The 24,298-nt window shown below is 44.6% G+C and overlaps 1 protein-coding gene across 4 annotated transcripts; it reads right to left on the bottom strand.

Moving 5' to 3' along the window:
- Window positions 1–443: 443 nt before the first annotated feature.
- On the bottom strand, window positions 444–24,056 carry arhgef7a (Rho guanine nucleotide exchange factor (GEF) 7a). Of its 4 annotated transcripts, none has more exons than XM_061841537.1 (21): window positions 24,004–24,056; window positions 23,385–23,468; window positions 16,030–16,114; window positions 15,756–15,889; window positions 15,467–15,668; window positions 15,287–15,375; window positions 15,106–15,200; window positions 14,932–15,027; window positions 14,018–14,140; window positions 13,780–13,918; window positions 12,618–12,677; window positions 12,381–12,527; window positions 10,877–10,963; window positions 10,721–10,799; window positions 10,508–10,647; window positions 10,216–10,437; window positions 8,834–8,927; window positions 8,522–8,611; window positions 3,706–3,808; window positions 2,815–2,869; window positions 444–1,021 (listed from the first exon to the last, which is right to left on the bottom strand). In XM_061841537.1, exons 5-21 carry the CDS (start codon window positions 15,663–15,665, stop codon window positions 899–901), a joined length of 1,941 nt encoding a protein of 646 aa, XP_061697521.1. In that variant the 5' UTR covers window positions 15,666–15,668; window positions 15,756–15,889; window positions 16,030–16,114; window positions 23,385–23,468; window positions 24,004–24,056; the 3' UTR covers window positions 444–898. The 4 variants fall into 4 exon arrangements, with proteins under 4 accessions (XP_061697521.1, XP_061697520.1, XP_061697518.1 ...); XM_061841536.1 differs by lacking the exon at window positions 24,004–24,056 and adding an exon at window positions 23,592–23,892; XM_061841534.1 differs by lacking the exon at window positions 24,004–24,056 and having other exon boundaries at window positions 23,385–23,892.
- Window positions 24,057–24,298: the final 242 nt, after the last annotated feature.

Below are 24,298 nucleotides of genomic sequence, written 5' to 3'. Positions count from 1 at the left end.
CTTCTTCTGCAATATTCTACTTTCAAGAGATGGTGAATTTTGGGTTGTCAAAAAAAGTTTTTTTCAAAAATTTGAATATTTCGCTGTGTGTAGTGCAGCTCTGCGAGTTTCACTTCTTGAATTGAACTATAAATGAGGCTTTGACAGATATATGACGATAGTTACATCACATTTGGTAAGCTTGCACAATCAAATGAAATGTTAATACAAAAACTGTCAAAAATGTTGACATAATAATGCTGAAAGTCAGTTTTATCACATTTTTTTTTATTATTGTGGTTGTCATTTGCAGTGCTGTAGAACTGCTAGGGATTATACCGGTAGCTATTTTTAATGTTATATTATTTATTGGAATTATTGGAGCACACAAAGGAATGTCTAAAAAAAATGAAACTGAAGTATTTGTTAGTGAGACAATAAGGGGAAACGCTAAAACAAAGAAATGCAGATTATTTTTTTTATTTCTCCCCAAACCATTTTTGGTGCCATATTTACACTATACAAGTTAAACGATGCACAACAACTCAAATCGCAAAATAAACATGCAGCAAAATAAAAATGAAAAAAAAAAACCCCAAGCCTATACAACAAGGCAAAGAAACTCATAAAAGAAAATCATAAAAGATTAAATAACACGAGACATGAAAAGTTACAAAATAAGACGGCAGAGGTTCAAACTGACCCACGACGTCACCGTGTATCAGTACCACGCGTGGAGTACCACAGGGCATCCAGTGGAATGATTGTAAACAGGAGGAGCGCAAATGTCTCCCGAGTTGTCTCCGCCAGACTGGAGATGGCGTCGATGTTTGAGGAAGGTTCTTGAAACGGTTCCGACGTGCACGGCATCACCAAAAAAAAAAAAAGAGAGAGACGAGCGCGCGTCCGAAGCCGAGTCTCACAGGTTGGTCTCGTCCCACGTGGCGTCGTTCATGCTCTTCAACACCCTCCTGACGACCTTCTCCAGATCTTTGCGGGCCCTCTGCTCCTCCTCCAGCGACCTCTTCATCTTCTTGTTGTCCTACAGGAGAGTAACAAGTAAAAATAAAAACCCCAAGTTGAACTTTACTGTCAAACTATTCATGAAAACGACAACAAGAGGTTTATTTCAAACCACAACATAGCTTTTGCCCGACGATAGTCGCTTTAGCTAAATGCTAATCCAAAACACCATTGACGGGCTAACACTTGGGCCGCTGTTCCCTCTCCCTTTGAAGCTATTTACCTCGCGTAACATCGTACGTTTGACTGACACTTCTGAGAGTCAAACTCCGGCCACGGAGAAGGAAGCTAAAATCGTCATTTGTGCAATTTTGTTTCTTCGTGGTGCTATCACAGCCATTCGCAGTATATGTGACGTAATGGTGAAAAGATCTGCTTTTTATGATGCGCTAGCTACTATTTCGTTTCGTGCCATGGTGAAGAGCAACTTTTCTGAGCTACAAATCCTCACCAAGGGTACAAAAACCGCACGCATCACAAGTATTCTAACACTCCTGTGGGAAAACACGCTAACCATTAATGCTAACTCACGTGTACATTAAAGCAATGACAATGAAGGACAGAAGAGTAGCAAAGAAGGTAAAAACGGTAAAAATGAATAACCATGGAATACGTAATGGAATTATTATGCAAGTTCCACACGTCTTTCTACTCAGTACAATATGGCAAAATTAAAACGTGGGGTCAAAAAGAGCAACGGAAAGTGACCTCACATTTTAATATTAACAGCTGATGAATTCTTTCGACACATTTAAGTGTTGAAATGCTTGAACCCTATCCTGTACAGTAAGTACAGTAAGGGGCAATGTTCCCTCTAAGCTACGCAACTGCGCATTTGCGCAATTGTCTCACACACTCAGCGCAGATGAAAAAACAGATCCAGCGCAGTGAACTAGTGGCAACACACTGCCTCTCACAACGAACTGCTGTTCGGCCACGCCAGGCCACAAACTCTACTTACTAGTTTACCTGACACCCCCCCCCCCCCCTGCACTTAAAGTGGTACACTCATAATTACAAACACTGGCCACCACCACTACTTTAGTTAGAAACACAGTCTGGGCAACGTAGAGCAAAGAGAGTTAGACATGTTGCTTATGGTTACTCTCGATAGTAACGGTGAATAATAGAAGAAAAAAATGGTCAAACTGGACAAGATATTCTCTTTTTTTTAGTAAAAAGGGTCTGGCCTGAAGCCAAAGAAGAAATTGCAGGATGAGATGGTGTATAATGTTAAAATTCCACCTTGGCACAGCCTGATCGAGGATGAAAGCACAGATGATACAGTGCCCAAAAAGCTAATTCTGTATTTTAAATATAGGAGGCAACATAAAATTGACCCTAAAACTGTTTGAGAGCATCATTCAGCTTCCAACATGCATTCCTAAAGATATTCGGCAACCAATAATTCAGTTTTACACCAAGAAAAACAGACAGGGATATCAGTTGTGGGTTAAAAAAAAAAAAACCAAACAAAAATGAAACAAAGTTAGAAGTGACCTTTCAAATTTATAGTTAATAGTTGGCTTGGTATGTATTTGTATTCTAATGTATTTTTTTGTTTGACATTTTCAGTGTTAGGGTTTGCAAAAACAATATTGTTTCAAAAAATGTTCTGAACGCAATGTAATCTGAACCTTTTAATGAGCCATGTGACTTCAATGGATGACACTGATTGACCACAGAGCGCACGTCTGATGTTGCTCACGGTTGTCAAAGGGGGCGCTCAGGGGCTGAGAGTGTTTGTTCACACACGTCAAAAATTACAGGGAACATTGGGAAGGGGTCGAGTTATGTATTTAGCATATTTACCTGTTTTATCTCCTGTACCTCATCCCTCAAGGCGTACACCACGTCAACAAGGCTCCTTTTTTGGGGGTGGTGGGGGGATAAAAACACAAACAGGTCAGCCTGACTATTGCTTCTGGCTTCCATCAAATATTTGTATTCATTTCTGGCATGGATTTTGTTGTTAAATTCTACTTCCTGCTATTTCTTTCACACCGTAGCATTCAATTCAAATTAAGGTCGATACCGTAATTTCCGGCCTACAAGCCGCAACTTTTTTCACACGCTTTCAACCCTGCGGTTTATGCGGCTAATTTGTGCATTTTTCCTAACGGCCGTAAGGGGCCACTCGAGACAGAAAAGCTAAGAATTGGACCGGAGGAATGTATGTGCCGAGGAAGTGACTTTTACCGGCCCTGTTAGCGCTGCGCTAGCGTTAGCGCTGTGCCAGCGTGTTGCTGCTGTGTTACTGGCGGTAACGTTTAATTTAACTGGCCCTGTTAGCATTAGCGCTAACGCTAGCGTTGAACTCTGTGTACCGTCTTTGTAAATATTTCGTGTTTCAATGCGGGTTTTACATAGCTGCGGGATGTGTGTGTGTACCAAACGGTATTTCCTTTAAAAATGTACTCGGTGAGACTGTAGGCCGGGAATTACGGCAATTTTTTCATGACTAATAGTGACATGAGACCAGATAAACGTGATACAAACACAAATCCAGTCATCAACCAATCACCAGCGGAAATTTGAAAACAGGCTGGATGCACCCTGACCGGTCGCAGGACATATAACGTGTCTCGTATTGGATCTTACTGGATCGTGCCGATGTACCTTAAGTGTCCGGTACTGTATATTCTGAACGCAAACTGCCCTACAATGTAGCTAAGGGACAAAAAGTCAAGGTAGAGCAAATACTTCTCTTCCGCTGCAATTTGTCCGTTGCGACTCATCGCGTCATCCAGCAGTACTTTGTCCTCGCCCGGAATGATCACGTGCAGCCCCGTTTCCCTCCGTGGTTCTGTTTCAAGACAAAAAAACAGGACTCAGAAACGTAGCACTTGGCCTCATCAGACAGTTGAGTTTTGTTTTGTGTTTTTTGAACGAACAGCATCACAATTTCGGAAGCAGGGGCGTGGTGAGTTCTGCAGAGAACAGACACGAAAGTGGAAGGAAATGAGAGAATCATGACAAAATCACCAGGACTCCAAATGTCTACCCAAAGACAGATTTATTCCAAACTCATACTACAGCCATTTTGGAAATGGAACAATTTCCCAAAGTGTTGAAGAGACGGTCTGTTGGCGTCGTGCGCGAGCTATTGAGACACGGTGCACGTCGAGGACACTGACGGTTCGAGACGGGCTTCAACCCAGCACGTCCCGAATGTTGACTCCACGGAATACTGGAAAACTGTCACAAAAGTAGAGCACGACACGGGACGGGGATATTCCTACTGCCCAAGCTAATTCATGACTATTATTTACATGAAATGGATGATGTGCTCTTTATACTCTGACAGCATTCTGAGATTGAGGGAGTTGATAAATCCACTTGGAAGTCCGACTCGGAGCAGATTTTGCGAATGACGGAGTACATACATAGAAATGTTTCTGTTAAAATCTTATTTTTTTTTTTAGTGGCCCTTCAGTGCTTACACAACGCTGAAGGAAGCGCGTTTACACCACATGACTTTACAGGAACACTGAATATCGAGTAAGTCTTCCTTTAAGGACTATCATACACACTCCAGGTCGACGACAAAATAGTACATCTGACACATTCTTTCTTCACCCATTGTCCTGTTACATGATTGTGCAAAATAATTTAAAACGATTCACTTTTCGTCCAAATAAATTAAAAAAAAAAAAAAAAACATTTCAAAATCATTCATTCTCCCACAGTTGTTTTTGTAAACAATGACAGAAATAGCGATAAGAGTACTTAAACAAAAAAAAAAATAAACGTATCTACAACAAAAACAGAATGTAACATCGACCATAATGTATGACTCTTAATAGATGCCAATTCCAGACTTTACAGTACCAACACTGGAAAAATACTTCTTCATGAAAATATTGGCACGAGCCAGATAACACTGATGCGTGCCGGACTCTCTTTTGGGGCTAAAAACGCAGGCTAGCTTGTCAGCTCGCCGTGGATGACTTGAAGCAAACCCGGTCGACCTTTGACAGCCTTCTGCTTTTCAAGTTATGACTGTTTGAATATTTTGGGAAATCTGACCGTATCCAAGTACTTTGGATGCCCTGAGGCATCGTGCTGCCACTCACAGATTTCAGCTTTTGGGGGAGAAGACTCGCATTTGTCAGTGGACATCCTGAATTTTTGCGTTTTGCATGCTGTTTTGCACATTTCCAATACACCGCACAAAATAACAACATTTGAGGATTTGTCACTCGGAATGCGTGTAGACCAGGGGTGCTCAATGTGTCGATCGCGATCGTCAGCCAATGTTCCCTCTAAACTGCCCGAGTGAGCAATTGTGCACCGCTGATGCAGTCTCTTCGCAGGTAATCTACATTGCGCGCAAAAAAATGTAAAAAAATCCAATTGCAAATTCAAAGTATAACATGCAGCTATTTGGTTTGTGGCATTTTGCAATGTGATTCAATGAGTGAGGGATGACTGGTTGATGCAGCCAATGGCACAATTCACATACGTGCTGTAAAAAATGAAAAGAAGCCACTGTTTTCTTTTAGGCAGCACACGGAAATTTCTCTAACAACGACCACTACTCCGCCACACTCTTTTTCCTAGATTACCTTAGGCCCCCCACACCTCACTCTTAAAGACGTACACTCATAACTACAACTGTTAAAGTACTTACGCAGCCTATCAATGTGTTTTATAATGACAGCGTCCACCAACGCTGATTTAGTTAGCAACACAGTCTGGGCAACGTAGAGCAAAGACAGGCTAGACATGCTGCTTATGTTTACTTTGGATATTAATGGAGAAAGTTAAAAAAACAAATGCTTTAACTTGACTTAAGAATGTTTTAAGATGCGATGACTGTCGGAGTATGTGAATAATCGGAGAAAAAGTGGGTAAACTGGATGAGATTTTCTATTTTCCAAGTGGGAAAAGTCTGGTCTGAAGCCAAAGTAAAAAGTGCAGGATCAGATGGTGTGTCATTTTAAAATTCCACCTTGGCACAGCCTGATCCAGGATGAACGCCCAGACAATACAGTGCACAAAAAGCTAATTCTGTACTTTAAATATAGGAGGAAACATAACATTCACCTTAGAACGAAATCCCTCCCTGTCGGTAGCTTGCGAGAGGCTGGCTGCTTGAAAAGTAGATCTTGGGGTAAAAAAAAAAAAAAGTCCGGGAACCCCTGGTGTAGACCATTCCACCTTTAACACCTCAGGTAAGAGCTCCAGTTTTTATAAACAACCAATTCAAGGACTTTTATCTTGTGCAATGCTTGAAAGGAAAATACAGTGTTTCCCAAAATGTCAAACAATATTTTAAATTGCGGGACGCCACAAAAAGTCAAAGTCATTGTCACAACAGATTCCAACGGAAGGAGGGGGGCGGGTGTTACGTTCAATTGACATGCTGCTGTATTAATATACGACCAAAGTTTTGTGTTTATGTGCCATCTGTCCTAAATGTTTGAGCGTACGCCGCGCAGTCAAAGAGAATACACTCGTTCCAGAATTGACCCCTCCGTGGATATTGCGCAATCCGCGTCACTGACCAATCAGAGGCCGGAGATCTGCATAAACCAAAGCCCGTTTTTGCTCCCGCCATTTTCTCTGACAACATTGCATGGTCCAGTATAGGTTTAGTTAGCGTTTTATCGCGTATTTGGGTTATTGAACAAAAAATATGGTTAAGAGGTGTAGTCACGGACTTTGTAATAGTGACGACGGGTATCCTGAAAGCCGAGTTGGTGGAGTTCGATTCGTACCCTTTCCAAAACCGAAGACCCGGTACGAAAAATGCCTTCGATGGGTCAAACTTTGTGGAAGACCGCACCATCAACTAAATCCATCTAATATCAACCGGAACACATATGTTTGCACGAAGGTATGCCCTATATTTGATTTTCAATACACGTCTCGTATAAATGAATTCGAAGTTCTTCGCTAGCATAACACTGCTGCGTGTGAACGATTGACACACTTATTCTTTGTTGAGCGATATTTAGCGATGATCGGACTGCACAAACGTATCGATTTCTTGCTGGCTCCCGACCGAAGCTTAACCAGACTGTGTTTGCACGAAGATATGCCCTAAATTTGATTTTTTAATACACGTCTCGTATAAATGAATGAGACGTTCTCCGCTAGCATAACACTGCTACGTGTGAATGATTGAATGAAATCAGAAGCATAGAGTCTGTCTCAGTTCAGAATGTATTGTATTGTATTTGCCATTTTTACTGTTTGTCTTAGGTGAGGCGTGCTTAAGTGCCCTGTACGGAGGGGTCAATTGCATCTGAATATCAGACAGGAAAAGCTGAGTTATCACCTCTCCCTCCACTTTTTTTTTTTTTTTTTTTTTTTTTAAATCCCACCAACTCTCTCTTTCGCAGTAACTTTACGGGGCAAAAAGACAGTTCCCCACGTTTGTGCTCAAACGATGGGTTCACATTCAAGATAAAATGAAGAGGAACACGGGGCAAATGCTTACTGCATGACAGCTACGGAAAGAGAGGAGGCACATAGAAGGAGAAAGTGGCAAAGGCAACAGGGACATCCTCAAACTGTCCAAAAAAATAAATAAACCAAATAAGTTAAAAAAAAAAAAAAAACAACAGCAGAATAAATAGATTTTGAAAAAAAAAAAAATCCTACTTCAGACTGTAAAAGAGGTAAGCGCGCCAGGTGGCAGCACCGAGCATTCTTTAGTTTTGGTGCGAGATGCAGCTCTTGCGCGGCACCGAGCCCATTCGGTAAGAATGGCTGGTCCAAATGGAGTCGTAGTCCGAGTCCTCCGAAAGGTCGGAGCTCAACTCCGGCCGCGACACGCTGCTGCGGCGGCCCGGCGGGTCCGCGGGGGGCCGATCCGCGTCGGCCAGCACGTGGTTGTGCATCAGGTCGGTGCCCTGCCAGGCTGCGATGGGGGGGTGGGGAGGGATTGTGGGAATGTGGTGGGAAGGGATGTGGGGTGCCACGCAGGATTTTCATGCACAAAAAAAAAAAAAAAAAAAAACAATAAATGGCAAAATTGTTGGGGGGAGAAAAAAATGCGGGATGGGACAATGGGGAAAATAATGCAGACAAAGAATGGATAGAACAAGAATGATAAAAGGTCAACCGGAGCGATGAGGAAAGGAGGGAGATAGAAAGGAGGAGAAGAAACTGTTAGAAGGCACAGTTCAGGACATCCGTGTTAATAAGAGGTCAGCAAGACGACAAAGGGAGACGCTGCTCGTTGTCACGGGCATGTCAGAAGCAACTATTTTTACAAATCTCACGGCTGTCTCACAGTTCTGAGGTCCAGGGATTGAATCGGCCTTCTGGGGTTCTCTGTGTGCCCCCCCCCACACACATTCCAGAAACATGAAGTCTCGAAATTGTCCATAAATGTGAGCGTGATTGCTCGTGTGTTTATGTGTGCTCTGAGATTTGTCCAGGGTGTCGCCCAATATTTTTTTTTTTTTAATTGGTCAGTGGTGTGGACGGGGATGTTTTTAAATACTTGAGACTTTTTTTTCTTTTTAATACACATGTACAAGTGAATCAAATGTTTTTTTCTTACTGGAGTTGAGTGTCTGCCTGGTCTTGGCGCTGGTGCAGTAGGCCTCGATGACTTTTAGGATCTGGGCGTCTTCCTCCAGAGCAGCGGTGCCTAAAGATAATAACAGGTTATTGCCTCCCCATCAATCTCGCAGACAATAACGCTCAGTTTTGATGGACGCTGCGAGAGAAGCCATCAGTTGACAGCGCACTTATTGTTATGGTTGGCGTAGAATTTGCACCGCATCATACCGAGCGATAATATTTTGGTGAGCATGTCGAGCGGCCGTCATACACAAACAACCAGCAGATATGAAAAGGGAAGAAAACGTACTCTTCCTCAAGGCGAACTCCTCCTCAGACTGTTTCCTTTCTGGCTTTCGCTTGGGAAGGAGTTTCTTGACACTCTTGGGACTTTTACTTAGATCCTGCACATCGAGAGAAAACAACAGTTACTGTACGGGAAAAAGCGACAAGCATGTAAAGTAAGTCATAAATTAAGCAGGGGCCTGATGAATCTGTTCAGGTTTTTCCACCCATCCATTTTCTTTGCCGCTTATCCTAACAAGGGTCGCGGGGAGTGCTGGAGCCTATCCCAGCTGTCGACGGGCAGGAGGCGGGGTACACCCTGAACTGGGTCGCCAGCCAATCGCAAGGCGCATGGAGACAAACAGCTGCAGTCACAATCACACCTAGGGGCAATTTGGAGTGTCTAATTAATGTTGCATTTTTTGGGGGATGTGGGAGGAAACCGGAGTGCCCGGAGAAAACCCACGCAGGCACGGGGAAAACATGCAAACTCCACACAGGTGGGAACCCGGGTCCTCAGAACTGTGAGGTCAACGCTTATAACAGCGGATCCACCGTGCCGCCCTGTTCAGATTTTGCTGGTGAATTTATTCCAAAAGCGTGGATTCCACTACTTGGCATAGTTGCCGGTTAGGTCAAGGGAAAAACAGAAACTTTATTATGCCCAAAAAAACTCAAAACCCAATAAAAATCTGCGTATAAAATTGATTGGTGGAAAGTTGAATGCGCCACGAAAGAGGTTTCCGTGTCAACAGCCCAAATAACTTTGCTGGACTGACGAATCTCGCCATGACCTGCTGATTTATCACCAAAAATATCGAAGCTGCTCGAAATTGACTTTATTCGAGATGAGAAGGTTAGCTTGCAGCCTCGGGTTCGGCTACAAGAACGTTTTCATTTGGTCGTTATCGTATGTTCTTCACATCAGACATCATGATTTTTATTAATAAATCATGAACTCTTTTTTTTTTCCCCACAATAAGTCAATGTTTTTCATGTTTGATATTCTATTCTTCATCAATTGGTTAGTCACAAATCACATGGTTCAAGCTTTAAAAATGGCGTCCTCCGTTTACGCAGGAGTTCTGTTCTTAAGAGTGGGGATTCTACTTCAATGTACATTGGAACGTGTCATATTCCATCACTAATGCTGCACTCACCAGTAGTCAAATCATAATCACGGCAAATAGTTGTATGAAAACACTGAAGCCAAGTACTGGGTCGTGTGACCAGAATTTATGTTACCATCTATGGTTCCGAGCCACATTTGTGGGGGACTGCTTACTGGAATAGCAAACAGAAAACACTTGAATACTTCCCACCATTTAAAATGAATCCACCCCAAATAATTGATTGCCAGTTATTAATAATTCACGCCGTCTCTTCCCCAACCCCCACCCGTCACACCTCCTTATAGCAGAGGGCTGCAGAGGGTCGCAGCGGGGGCGCGGGCCGCAGGCAGCTCAAGCTCCAGGGTTTCGGGGTGTTCGGAGGTTCCAGGGGGCCCCACATCATGGTGCTGTGAGACGTCCCGTGGGAGGACGGGTGAGGCAGGGTGTGGTAGGTGGGGGCCACCGTCATGGCCCTCCCCTCCGCGTGCCGGGACGGGGTGACAGGATGGGACGGAAGCTGAGGAGCCAAAGCGTTTCAAATGTATTCGAAGTGGAGGAAAAGCGCAAAAGGGGCGCGCGGTCCTGACCGTGTGGCAGGGAACGTTGAGAGGTTTGTGGCTCGGCGCTGTGGCCGCAGTGTGCTTGATCTGCCGCGTCAGATGCTCCACCCAGTCCTGCAGATCCTGCTGGTTGGCGCATGACACCTGAAGACGCTCAAACATGGGGCCTGCCCAAAAACGAGACGTTAAAAGCCGTGCGATGACGCGCAATAAACCGTTGCGCACGTCGAGTCCGTTTACCGCTCAGCTCAAAGGCATTTTTGTGGGCTTCGCAGTCTTCCAGTTTGCTGACCGACATGCTGGCCAGAGGCAGCTTTCCCTGCGGATAGAAAGCGCAGCGTGAGAAGTGAGAGCCAAATAAATGAGAATCGGAAAAGCACATTCCTCAGCGGTAACCTGGAATATGAAGCCGCTCATCCTGGGGCTGGCCGACAACATGAGGAGGACGTGCGGGAAGAGCATGAGGTAACGCTCACTCTTTTCCTGAAGGACGAGAGAGAAATGCGCTTTGCCGAGAAACGATTTCACTGTCTTGTGGTCAGCAGAAATAAAAACATTTTCAACAAATGCTGCCAATAGGTAGAGCTGCTATTTCAAGGGTGCGAAACTCCACAGAATAAACTGCAGTCAGACTCGGGGTGTGCAGAACGCCAGCCGACTTGTCAGCTGAAATTGAGGGTGGGCTCCGCTTCTGTACATTATTAAGTGGAGACAGACAGCTTTTTTTGTTCGCTTTTTTTTTTTTTTTTTTTGGGCAATCATTAGAACTCAATCAACATTTTTTGGCCGCGATGCATGCAGAGCGTAACAGTGCATTGGCGTACGCGCAGATACGCCGGCCAATTGCAGGATATTAATAGATCAAATAAACAGATAAGATTGCAATGGAATAAAAACAAACGGACAATAGAAACACAGTGGTACATCGGTTTTAGAACGTCTGTGTTTTCGACCGAAAATCGGTATTGGAACGCCCCGACCAGCTGCCCCGCGACGATTTGTTATTTCGCTTTCAAACTGCGTTCCCCAAAAAAACGGAAACGACGTACCGCGCGCGGCGCTGCAAAATTTCAATGACGTTGTTATGAGCCACTTCAGGAAGGTGTTCAAAAGACGGCAGGAGCAGTCTACATTAGATTCGTTCTTTGTTAAAAAGGGGCGAGTCACCCCCACCGAAGACATTTGAAGCAGTTTTTTTGCACTGCTTTTTTTTTGTACCATTAACCCAATCTCAAGTTGCAAGTTACATTTTTTGTACATGTTACGCAGCTTCTGTGCAAATAAAAATTATTGCTTGTTTAAAGTTATTATGCACTTTTTTTAATTAAAAAAAAAAAAAAGGTTTACAAGCCCAGGGGGCAAGTTGCTACCGATACGACAATGCACTCCCAGCCTTGCATACTCTACTACTAAAGCATACATTTTAAGCAAAACATAAATACATTTTTTAAACGATTTAATTATATAAATAATAATATAAAGTACATAAATTGTATTTAAACTATACATATATTTCTACTATGAATTTTATTATCAGAAAAAGCTAAAAAAAAAAAAAAAAACACTAAAAAAAAAAAATGTTTTTTTTAGGCTTGGAATGCATTATTTCATTTTCAAATCATTGTAATGGGAAAACACGCTTTGGTTTTCGAACGTTTCGGTTTTCAACCGGCACCACTGTACCGCATATTCTTGAAGACGGTTCTATATGATGCTGAATAAAAAAATGGAAGGTCACAGTGTGTATGCCTAACATATTGTCCGCCAAAGACATAAACCGCAAACAGATTTTTTTGTAGTCTAATCTCAGCAAATGGTTACACGCACATTTGAGAAGCGTGTCAAACTGTATTGAGAGTGATGCGTAAAGCGAAAAGATTGCGATGCCACTGGGTCTTACCTCGGCCCCAGGAGTGTGCACCAGGACCTGGCTCATGTACAGCACAGAGCCCAGAGTCTTGATATCGTCGCCTTCCCACAGCCGGATGGATTCGGTCAGGATCTGCAGCTCGAGCTCCTTACGCTTGCGGACCTCCTGGCACTGAGTCTGGCACGGCGGAAACAGGCAAAACACGCTCAGAATCTGCAATCCTCGTGCGGGACCGTAAGGCTAAAAGCTACGAAGTGTCGCACTCACAGACAGATGTTTGAAAGAGGCCATGCACTTCTGGATGTCACTTCTGTCGGGGTGACTCTCCTAAAAGACAACAAAATTGTTGCGTTGTAATGAGACAGGACACAAGACGATGCAGTGTTGTACCCGAATGCGTTCAATGAATGAACGTTCATGAAATAGTTTTTCTGTGGTTATTTTGTAATATAGCTAGAGCTGCAGGGAATGCAGACTTATCCATGTCCTTTCATTATATTTCTTTGAACATTCGGGACAAAAGTCCTGTTTAGTTTTACACTCCTTGTTTCGAAAAGACTAATCCAAATGTTCCTCGAGTATTTGAGATTGAAAGGTGAAAGATGCAGCTGGCTACTAGTGAATGTGTGGCAACGGTGGAAAAATAGTTGTCCATCACAATCCGTTCCAGAAAACGATTCTAGAAGTGATTTGTTCGGAAACAGAATCGATGTTTCCCATTACAATGAATGGAAAAAGAAATAATGCGTTTTAAGCCTAAAGCAGTAGGCTTTTTAAAGCATTTTTTTTTTTAGCTTTTCCTGATAATAAACTGCATAGTAGAAATACATGTATAGTTGAAATACTTTATATAATAAAATAATTCAAGAAATATATTTATTTTTTGCTTAAAATGTATGTTTTAGGAGTAGAGTACGCTAGGCTGGGTGTGCATCGCCGTATCTGTAGCGACTCGGCCACCGGCCTTGTAAACTTTTTTTATTAACAAAAGTGCAGAATAACTTTAAACAATCAACTTGCCTTCTTTGGGGCCATGATTGGGGGTTAATACGGTAGTCGTCGATAAGAAGAAAAACAACAGTCATTACCGGGACACGTCTGTGTACAGACGCTGCGTTATACAGATTAACAAAAGTACGTCATTTATGTTTTTTTTTTTTTTTTTTTCGGGGGCGTTCCAATTGCCAATAACAATACTGATTTTCGTTCGAAAACAGAAGCAAAAAAAATCTCGAAATTTTCGTTCAAAAAACGGGGGACACTCAAGAACCGAGGCTTTACCGTATGAAGATTTTAAAGGGCATGAGCCGTCCGTAAACGTTAAGAAAAAGAATAGAAAACTACGAACTAGTTCATTTCTGGAAAAGTGAACTGAACTTTGAACTAGTTTGCGTCGAAAATGAACGTTCCCTTGTAGACATTTCCACACCTCCATGTGGCGTTCCAGCTCTTTGAGCAAGGTGGGGTATTTGTCCAGTCTCATGAAAGGTTTACTGAGGCCCGTGGTCAGTGTGAGGATCCCGGGACAGACGGCGCCTCTCCCCTCCATGAACTCCCCCAACGCCTCGCTGCAGGCAGGCCACGATGACAAAATACATTTTTTTTTTTTTTTAATAAGACTTCAATGGAAACTGGATTTTGCGCAACTGGTGTGTTCAGACACCGACCTGTGTTGCGTGAGCACGTTAACGGCGCAGGGGTGGTTGGAGCAGTAACCCACGTAAAGAGCCTTCATCTGGGGCATGAGGTTGAGGAAGAAGCCGCCCACCCTTTGTTGACTCTCCGGAAGCCTTAAAACAAATCACAAAAAAACGTATGAAGACACTCACCACCCACATTAGGCGTCAAATTGACAAGGTTGTGCAAAAAATACTTGGTTTTAATGACTATTATATTGATTTCACAATGTTTAATAATGTGGGGGCGGCACGGTGGGGAAGCTGGTAACGCGTTGGCCTCACAGTTCTGACGTACCGGGTTCGATCCCGGCCGGCCTTGCCTGTTTGGCCTTTGCATGTTCTCCCCGTGCCCGCGTGGGTTTTCTCCAGGTACTCCGGTTTCCTCCCATATCCCAAAAACATGCAACATTAATTGGACACTTCAAATTGCCCCAAGGTGCGATTGTGATTGTTGCTGTTTGTCTCTATGTGCCCTGCGATTGGCTGGCGACCATTTCACGGTGTACCCCGCCTCTTCCCCGATGACGGCTGGGATAGGCTCCGGCACTCCCCGCGACCCTCGTGAGGATAAGCGGCAAAGAAAATGGATGGATGCATTAATATAGTGGGCCCACTGAATGAAAACTCCAGTGTGTTTTGTCTAATTTATTTTAAAATGTAATGTTTTTTTTTTATTTTATATTCAAATTTTATATTAAACCACATGATATATTTTAATGGAACAGGATTAAGCAGAGCAGAGCAGGGGTTTTTTTTCACCTCAAAATGGGGACTAGTTAAAAAAAAAAAACTGCCAAATCGACTCTTTTTCTTCGTAATACAGAGGGCCAACACTAGAGGGCTCTACACTTTTGTTATGAAACAGGCTGCTGCTGCAGTGGGGGTGCGAGTGGGGGAATTACTTGGTGCATTCCTCCAATGATTGGACGAGCATCTGCTGGAAGGTGCAGATCTCCTCCAGGTTTCCCAGGATCAGAGAGACGTCGGAGCCGCTCAGCCTGGAGGTGGACACAGACTGTGACTGTTTAGCCGGGACCCTTTTGCAAGGCGGCTCCGACGCCGCGACGCGGTCGTACTTCTCAAAGCTCTGGAGAGGCCGCAGGTAATTTGTGAGGAGGCTCAGGAGGTCCTTGGAATACTCGATCTCAGTTTCTAAAATGTTCTGCAACACCTGCAGCACAAGAGAGTACAATGAGTCCAAAAAATAAGTGACCACATGATCAATTCGGAAACTGCCAATGTGAGTGGCGTCTTTACCAAGTTGTAGTAAGTCTTGCTGATGGCAGATGTGTCAAAGCCTTTGGGAAGACTTTTAAGGGTACCAGACTTGGGGGACACTTGTTTGTCTATGAAAAGAGAAAGAAATACAGTGAGCTGCATTCAAGCATCCGGGCGCAACGTATCAACGTCGGTAAAAAGACCAGCAAAGGCACCCACCGGAGCCTTTGAGTTCACGGACATAGTTGCTAGGAAACCATCCCGTCTTGCCGTCGAGGGTTCCTTCCCACCATCCGCCGTCCTCCTGACGAGTCACCCCGATGATGTCGCCTTTGTTGAAGGTGAGCTCATCCTCGTTGGTTTGCAGGAAGTTGAAACGCGCCTTCACCAGCAGCTGCTGCCCGCTGTTCTCTGACATGTCCTGAAAAAGAGACAGAAATCGTCACTTCTGTCAAATCTGAACCGCGACATGGCGAGATGTATTCAACTCTCGCAATTTTGCACTTACCAGACTGCGAAACTGGTTCTGCAGCAGCTTGGAGGATCGACCCAGTGACGCCTGGGAGGCCACAGACTCAAACGACTTGATCCGTTGGGCGGACGAGTGCCGGGCGCACACCGAGTCACTGCCCACGCCGATATCTGGCGAGGAAAGAACGGGAATAAAAATATCTCGGACCCGGCGGCTGCGGTCAGCACCCACGCACGCTCATTGACTACTCGACTGTCTTCTGATACGGAACGCCAGCTCTTACGGTACTCACGCGCGGAGTCGGACTAACCTGCCGTCGCTTTATTGAGAGCCACGAGACTGCTGAGCACCTTAGAGAAGTTCAGGCCGAGCAGCAGGTCACCGGCCTCGAACGGCTGTGGATGAGAAAAGAAAGAAAGAAAGAAAGAAAGAAAGAACGAAAGAAAGAAAAGCTTGAGTACGAATTAGCTGGACCGCTATGCATGTCCTGACTGTCTGACAACACGTCACGTGAGGTATTTTCAATTTTCAAGCGTGCTTGATGGTTCTCGTGGATTTCAATGACAGTCACGAGTCTAAGGAAAATGCTGCGCTCCGTGTTTTATAGCCAGCCTCATAACTCAATGAATCGCGTCTCTATGGTGTCCACGCACTCGCTTATAAGTTCCATGTGGTGCGTGTTTCGGACATCTGGATAAGAGGAGACGCATAACGGGAAAAGTATGCCGGCCCATGCGCGTACGGTAGCGAGGACTTTTTTCGGGCTATTTACTCAAAATAAGAGATTACCAGGAATCGATGGAGCCGTGAGAATGATTGACAGCTCCCTTTTGACCAATCAGTGAGCGTCATTTTCTGAACTCCGCCCATGCTGTCCACAGCCGCAATCTTTTACCCACAAACAACGTGAACGTGTGGTTACTTTATGCCTCTGAATTGCGAGTGCATAGTCCTGTTTATATCCGATTCGGAAATATGGTGCTCCGATGCGGCTGGGGAACGCGAGATGGAGACGAGCGCGACCCAGAGAGAATCTGGTGCGCTTTCCCACCCCAAAGCGTAATTTAGACAAACGCAAACGGTGGATTAAGCCTTGTGGCCGACCTCACGATCCAGATGAACGTATCGAAGATAAATCGGCACAAAGCCATCTGTTCCGAGGTCGGCTATTCAATTAGTCGGTGGAAAATCTATAAAGGAAGGAGGAAGCTCAAAGCGTCCAGCCGCACCTCGGCTCTGCTCTCAAACGTCACGTGAATACCAATATTTTGGGCCTACATTTATGCGTACAGTACGTACGTTCAGATCGATAGAGGACACGCGTACTGCCACAACAGTGTCTGAGTGGGCGTGGCTTAGGCGCCTTGCGCGGATCTATACATTATGGGTAAGGCATGAGGGGACTACCACGCAACCACACTGCAGAGAATCAAATTTTAGACATGCTGTAATTTAATAATACCAGATGAAATGTATAACACGTTCCATAATAAGACAATATTGCAAATCACAAATTGGGAGAACTGGAAAACAACATTAGCAAGCAGTTTAACGTGTATATTGTCTTTAAGTGCTCAGTGTTGAATTACAATATCACTCAAAAACAAAATCTGTGAAATAGGATATTTTATTTTTTGTTGAATTAATCCAAATATGCAGTACTTTCTAAATACTGCAATGTTGCTCGTGACACTGAACAGTTCCACATATATTGACACTACGAGTCGTTCTGTTTCAAGCGAAATATGCTCTTGGTATGTATAAATAACATTAGTGGAGATATAACAATAGTAACTGTTTTTTGTTTTCTTTTGTTATGATGTCAATAGCATGCGCGCCTGCCTGTAACAATCCGGTTGTAGTGGAATATGACGACGACGACGACGGCGGATGGTCAAATGTAGCCCGATGCCATCCTGTCGCTTAACGTTCAGGTCAGCGCGACCCACAGTCCGCATGAAGAGCAGCGACTGTATCACTGATGATGATGATGACGAGCGGCTCTTCCTTCCCCCGGAGCTGCGCTTATTCCCGCTTCAGCAATACTGAAGATGAGTGACCGAGATTGGAATCTTTATTCGTCTTCCGCTCTGATTGCTGATATGCCTCCAGGTGATGTGTGGATGTGGCTTTTGCGTTTTGTTTTGTTTTGGTTTTTTTTTCCCCAACAGTGTCACAATACAAGTCCGGCACATAAAGTTCTCCGTTCGTTGTGCGTGTTTGAAACCACGGATTACAACTTGTGCCCTTTAACGAGGTTCCCCGTTGAAAACAAGGCAGACACATGTTGGGATAACAGCACAACAGCTTTCTGACTCAGCCGGTGTTGACTGTCACGGGGTACCGTAACAAAAGACTCCATCTACGCCACTATGGAGGCAAATCATTCTTGCGTTGTGTTACTGTAGGCATGATCTGTCTTTTGATTTACCGTAATTTCATGCCTATAAACCGCCACTTTTTTGCATTTTTTCCAACGGCCACAAGAGTGAGACCGGTGGAATATATGTGCAGAGGAAGTGACTTTAACGGTTTTTTTTTTTAACCGGCCCTTTTAGCGTTGTGCTAGCGTTAGCGCTGTGCTAGCTGTGTTACTGCGGTGCCCACTGATCTGAAAAAAAAAAAAAAGACTGAACGGCTGATTGGCCACCAAAACTGAAGTCGCCGTCCGCCATCTTGACACTACCAAAACAACCGAGCCGACCTGTGCGCGTTAATTGCTAGTTTTGTGGCTGTGAGAAAACATTCCACTGGTAAGTTAGAAAGATTTACTTTGATACTGTTAAAGTTTATTTGTAAAGGCTTTTTTTGTTTTAAATTTATGAGCTTAATTCACTTGAACAAAGTTTTGTTTACGGTTGTGGTTGTTCACTGTTCACTCTCTGCTTCACCTTTATAGGCCGACGGTTTTCCGGGAAAAATCGATGGAAATATTTTCCCATACTCAAAAACCCCGCCATAATCTAAACTGTAAACTACTTCCTCCACACGTTTTGGGAGTACCAAGATGGCAGCCAACTGGCTTCAACAAATCGACATACCGCTCAATGTGTATCCACTATCAAGTCTTTTTTTTTTAGGTCAGTGGCCGTGTCTCAGTGATTTTTACCGGTATGTTAGTATGCTAGTGTTAGCGCCATGCTACCGGTTGCTGCTGTGTTACTGCCGCGTCTCAGTGATTTAGGTATATATATATATATATTTTTTTTTTTTTAACCGGTCCTGTTAGTGCTGTGCTACCGTGTTGCTGACGTGGCTGTTTTTTTTTTTACCAGCCCTGTTCGTGCTACCGTGCTGTCGCTATGTTAAGCGAAGCTAAGGTATTAAAACTTTGAAAACTCTTTCTGTGTACCGTCTTTCTTTATTAATATCTTGTGTTTCAATGTAGGCACTTGCGGCTTATACACAGGTGCGGCTTATGTATGTAGCAAATGGTATTTCCTGTACAAATGTACTGGGTGAGGTTAATAATTAGGTGCACTGCGTAGGCCGGAAATTACAGTAATTGTTTCCCTTGCAGGTTTTCTATCTCATCCCCTGGATCAAGTCTTATCTCAGACCTTCCCTTAGCATCATTAAATGTCTGAAAGTAGGACTAAAAGGCTTACTCATCCCTGTACTGTATGTATGAAAATAGATCCATATCTATATATAAACAGCGTAAACATCACCCCCGTTATACCTCCATAAATCTAATACGACGGAATTAGCAAAGAATCCGTCACAGACCGACATTCTAGACTAAATCCCCGCCCACACTCGTACACAAAAAATGGAAAAGTACTTTTACAACAAATCTGGAGAAATCAGAGACAACAAAGCAGGTGTCAAAGAAAGAGAACGCGTAAAGCGAGGACTCCCTGTATCTGAATAAGAAGGTGCTAGGGTACTACCGATCGGAGGTTTTCCGGTCTTGACCAACTAGTAGAAGTACCCGAGGAAAGCCGAGAAACACCAAGATATCCCCAGGAAGAGTTCTAGTGCGGCTACACTACTCAGCTTGCCGCCACTGTGACCTGATTCGTGTGGGAGGGAGCAAATGGATGGATTGTACCAAATCGTAAAGAGCTCAACCGCCTCCATTAGTCAAGACTGATGCCAGACCGGGGGTGTGGTTACGACTCCCGCAGGAGCAGAGAGGTCACGAGAGCTGTAAAGATGCCTTCATTTGTCAAATACATCACAAGCTTTATCGGTCAGTCGCTGCTGCATCTCATCGCGACGAAGGATCGGATCGCTTGGACTCGAGAGCGCGAGACTCAAACGACTTGATTGGTCAACACAAACAGGAGAGAAGAAGAGAAGAGTCGCTTCTGTGGTCAAAGCAGGTCTGGCAGATGCAGCAACCTGTCTGTAGCGCCTGCAGCGCAATGTGCTCTGGAGAACATCCAGCTCGTCTCTGCAGATGGCCGAGCCCCAAACTACGTGTAATCCTGCTCAGCGTGCTTCAATCAAAAGAATAAAGTCGTGTATTTGACAGAACGTGCTCACTCTTGCACGCGCGGTACCTTAAGCGTCTCCTGGTCATTTTAAATCATGGAACGCGATGTCAATCGCCATCTTAGTCTACGGCATGACACCAGCGCAGTAGGACAGTTCATAACACGCCAATACATTAACATGCTCACATTATTTGTAAACGATAAAATGAAAGGATTGTTTAAAAAAAAAAAAAAAAAAACTAAGCCACTGTATTTGTTAAATTGTGACTTGTCTTAATATTAATTCTCACAAAGAAATGAGACATATGGACACTAATGCGGTATGTTGAGTTCCCATCAACACTCTCGGCCTATTCTGTCAAACTGCATGCAACAAGAGTGCTACCGAGCAAGACAGTAACATTTTACATATTCTCGACATTTTACAAAAACAAAACTTTGCAACTCATCAAACCGCAAGAAGCATTGGCCTCCGGCAGCGAGGCCAAGCAAACAGACTTCACCCCCCCCCCACCCACACACACACACACACACACACACAAAATCAGCAAACGACGTTCCTTCGCAGACATGTCAGCTGCACGGAACCGCAGAAAGGCCCGTTTCATCCGCTCAATTTCTCCGGACCCGACTCCGGTTGGCGAGGAGCGGCGCTGGGGAACACTGACCGGCATTGTCCCGAGGAGCGTGCTTCAAGGGACCCCCCCCCCCCCCCGCACCCCCTGTGCGCTGGGGCCGACGCGCCGCCTTCCGTGGCACACTGCCCTCCATTAAATTACACTTGTTGAGATATTATCGGCCCCAACACGCAGAGCAACTTGAAATAGCAAGCGATAAAGTGCAACTCCAACACCGGAACAAACAAAAAAAAATACCAAACAATGACATTATTTGAAGACTATAACACACACAGGATAATAAATATAGCAACAGGACAAGTGGCCGCCATCACCGTGGAATTTAAAAAAAAAAAAAAAAAAAAAACTGGGAATGAGGACTTTGCGTAAGCCTCGCTAACAAATCACAAAACATTTTTTTGATTAATCGATCGCCGAAGTCCGTGACCTATTTTTGTGTCCACATTTCTCTTCTCGCCTAAAATGTTCCGGTCGAGTTTTCAGAGCAAATGAGGCAGTCACTGTAATTTTGAAAAGTCACTGTCAATAATTTCAGACTACATGAGCAATTGGTCAGCTGGTAAAGCGTTGACCTCACAGTTCTGAGGACCCGCGTTCGATCCCGGCCCCGCCTGTGTGGCCTTTGCATGTTCTCCCAGTGCTTGCGTGGGTTTTCTCCGGGCAGTCCGCTTTCTTCCCACATCCCAAAAACATGCAACATTAATAGGACACTAAATTGCCCCGAGGTGTGATTGTGAGTGCGGCTCTTTGTTGTCATGTGCCCTGCGATTGGCTGGCGACCAGTTCAGGGTGTACCCCGCCTCCTGCCCGTTGACGGCTGGGATAGGCTCCGGCACTCCCCGCGACCCTCGTGAGGATAAGCCGCAAAGAGAATGGATGGATGAGCAATCGGTGTATATTTGTAACTGAAACTTGTCATCTTATCTGAGAAGTGTTTCTCCGAGTAGCAGACAAAATATGACTGACGAAGAGATATGTTGAGAAACAATTACATTTGACTGTTTTGCTGTAGAGCGCTGGTCTCACAGTTCTGAGGACCGGGGTTCAAATCCCGGCCCCACCTGTGTGGAGCATCCATGTTCTCCCCGTCCCTGCTTGAGTTTTCTCCAGGCACTCCAGTTTCCAGCCACATCCCAAAAACACGCATACGTTGCAGACTCTAAATTGCCCCTAGGTGTGATTGTGAGCGCGAATGTTTGTCTCCATGTGCCCTGCGATTGTCTGGCAACCAGTTTAGGGTCTACCCTCCCTCTTGCCCGATGCCAGCTGGGATTGGCGCCAGCACTCTCGCGACGCTCGTGAGGATAAGCGGCTCAGAAAATGGATGGATGGCAGCTATATCCATCGAGTCTGAACAACAAATGAAATTATCACTATTTAGAGAAAAATGATGGAATTGGACTTTTAGTCTTACATCATCATCATCGTAGACTTCTTTTAAGAAAAGGTCCATAAGAACCAGTACAAGTTCAGGTTGAATTAATTAGTACCCCTAAGCATTTCTAGACATGCATGTACAGGTCGGGGATGTGAAGGCAATCATCACACACAAAACAAATATTCACTTTTGTAGCTTTTAAAAAGATCATCCATTAAAAAGCATCTAGCTACATCATTCCTTTATGATGCTCCTGAAATATGACATGTTCAAGGTCACAAACTGCTCGCGGCGTGAAGAAAAAGTAGCCATGCAACTGAAGAGGGCATGCTAAGTTTCTGCAAGCCACACCATGTTTCTTTGGATTGTTTCAGTTATTGCCTTCAAGTGATTTTCAACATTTCGAGGTTACAAAAGGCGCGAGTTGCCACGGTGACGCAATAAGAGGCACGAGAAAGAACGCTCGGTACTTGGTACGACATGGTACTTACTGGTTTTCGTGGTTTCGAGTTGACTGTCATACAAATATTAAGAAGTATGGCTTTACGACTGCATTTAAACACATTATGAACGGTTTCATTGCTGCTGAGGACAAGAGAACCGTAAACCATATTCTTTTGCTTCTATCTGGAAAAACAAAAACAATACGTTTTCTGTGTTGTTGATGTTTTCCATTGGACAGCATTAAAGGGGAAAAGATGCAGAAATGTGATTGGCTGCTTCGTACGTGCTGTGACATTTTCGTGAGGTCGTGTCAGATTGTTATTTTGGAACAGAGCAAGGCTGAGGAAATAGTAAAATAGCTTTAGTTTTACTACGCATTGCAATTTACATAAGGCTGGAGTAGTTGTGACAAAACAAAACCAACGAACAAACAAACAAAAAGCCACGCATGAGCACTTATTTTTGTAGTGGTTAATAGTTACACTAAGAACTTCCGGAGATGTAAATCTGGGGGTTGAAGATGGTTAAAAGGTTGCTGATTCCAACAGTGGTTGTCGAGAGATGTTAGCGACAACGTTAGTGCGGTGGTCCTCGCCACACTGCAGCCGGGCGACGGGCGCTCGCTCGCCGGCTGCAGCCTGCTGCTCCTCCTCCCCCCTGCCAACGCAGCGTCAACCTTTGTTTCACCATCTCCACTTCAAGCCTTTTAAGTCCGCTCGGAGCACGGAGGAAGGGTTCGGGCGACCCCCGGACGGGCTCTTACCTCGACGCGGAAAGATGTGCAGCCCTTGACAAACTCCTTTATGTTGCTCAGACACTCGGCGTCGTTCTTGGGCTCCTGGTAGATCTTAAGGGGAACGAGGAGAGGCAACATTAGCGGCGCATTTCCGCAGCTCCGTCGCGGGGCTTCCTTTCCCCCGCGTGCCTGTGAACTCGGCGACCTCGGGAAAGTGAGAAAACGAACACTAACAGCGTTCACGACAACACAGCGGACGGAAATCGGGACGAGTGTGACACCCCGGAAGGCTGCGCTCGGATCCCGGAGACCAGCAGGAAGGGAGGGTTGGACGCGCGTCGGAAATGACGTCGGTAAAATGGCGTCCCCCCCCCCCCCCGTCGCTACAAATCCGCGTAGCATGCTAACTTCGTCGCCTAATCGAACTCGAGCATTCAAACGGTTGTTTGTCTCACAAAGTTAAGATGGGGGGGGGGGAAATAACATAAACAATAACGACAAACGCCGAGGTCCAGCAATAACAGCAAATTGAGGCTGACTCATCCGTCCTAGCGTAAGCGGGGTACAGAGCAATTTTTTTTAAAAAACAGATTTTAACTGATTTTCTTTACGTAAATGAATTCTAATATTTGTTCCATATACTTGCATTGATAGAGCTGGGGGAAAAAAATTGACACGCTGTGGCGACCTCTAACGGGAAACGCCGAAAGGAAAAGAAGAAGAATACTTGTTTTGATGAGTTTCAAATTACCCGTCATGCCTTGCGACGGCCGCCATCTTGTGTGTCGTAAAGGTCAGAGAACGCAGGTGATAGGTGAAGCGTGAAGTTTTTTTTTCTGTCCTTAATTCGTCTGATTGGTCAAACAAGTTATGACGTCCTATAAAATTCCCAACAGTGTACTACAGTGGTGCCAAACTCACAGCCCGGGGGCCAGATTTGC

The sequence above is a fragment of the Syngnathoides biaculeatus genome, chromosome 14 (assembly GCF_019802595.1).
Source record: "Syngnathoides biaculeatus isolate LvHL_M chromosome 14, ASM1980259v1, whole genome shotgun sequence".
NCBI lineage: Eukaryota > Metazoa > Chordata > Actinopteri > Syngnathiformes > Syngnathidae > Syngnathoides > Syngnathoides biaculeatus.
This window is presented reverse-complemented; position numbering and strand designations above follow the sequence as displayed.

Bases quoted from the DNA above. Each gene is read 5' to 3' on its own strand.
- arhgef7a (XM_061841534.1), bottom strand. From the start codon at position 23,759: ATGCTACGCGGATTTGTAGCGACGGGGGGGGGGGGGGACGCCATTTTA. The intron at 16,115-23,384 runs GTAAGAGCCCGT...TCTCATCCACAG, and splicing joins GCACATCTTTCCGCGTCGAG to CCGTTCGAGGCCGGTGACCT. The intron at 1,022-2,814 runs GTAAATATGCTA...ACTCTCCTGTAG, and splicing joins AGGTACAGGAGATAAAACAG to GACAACAAGAAGATGAAGAG.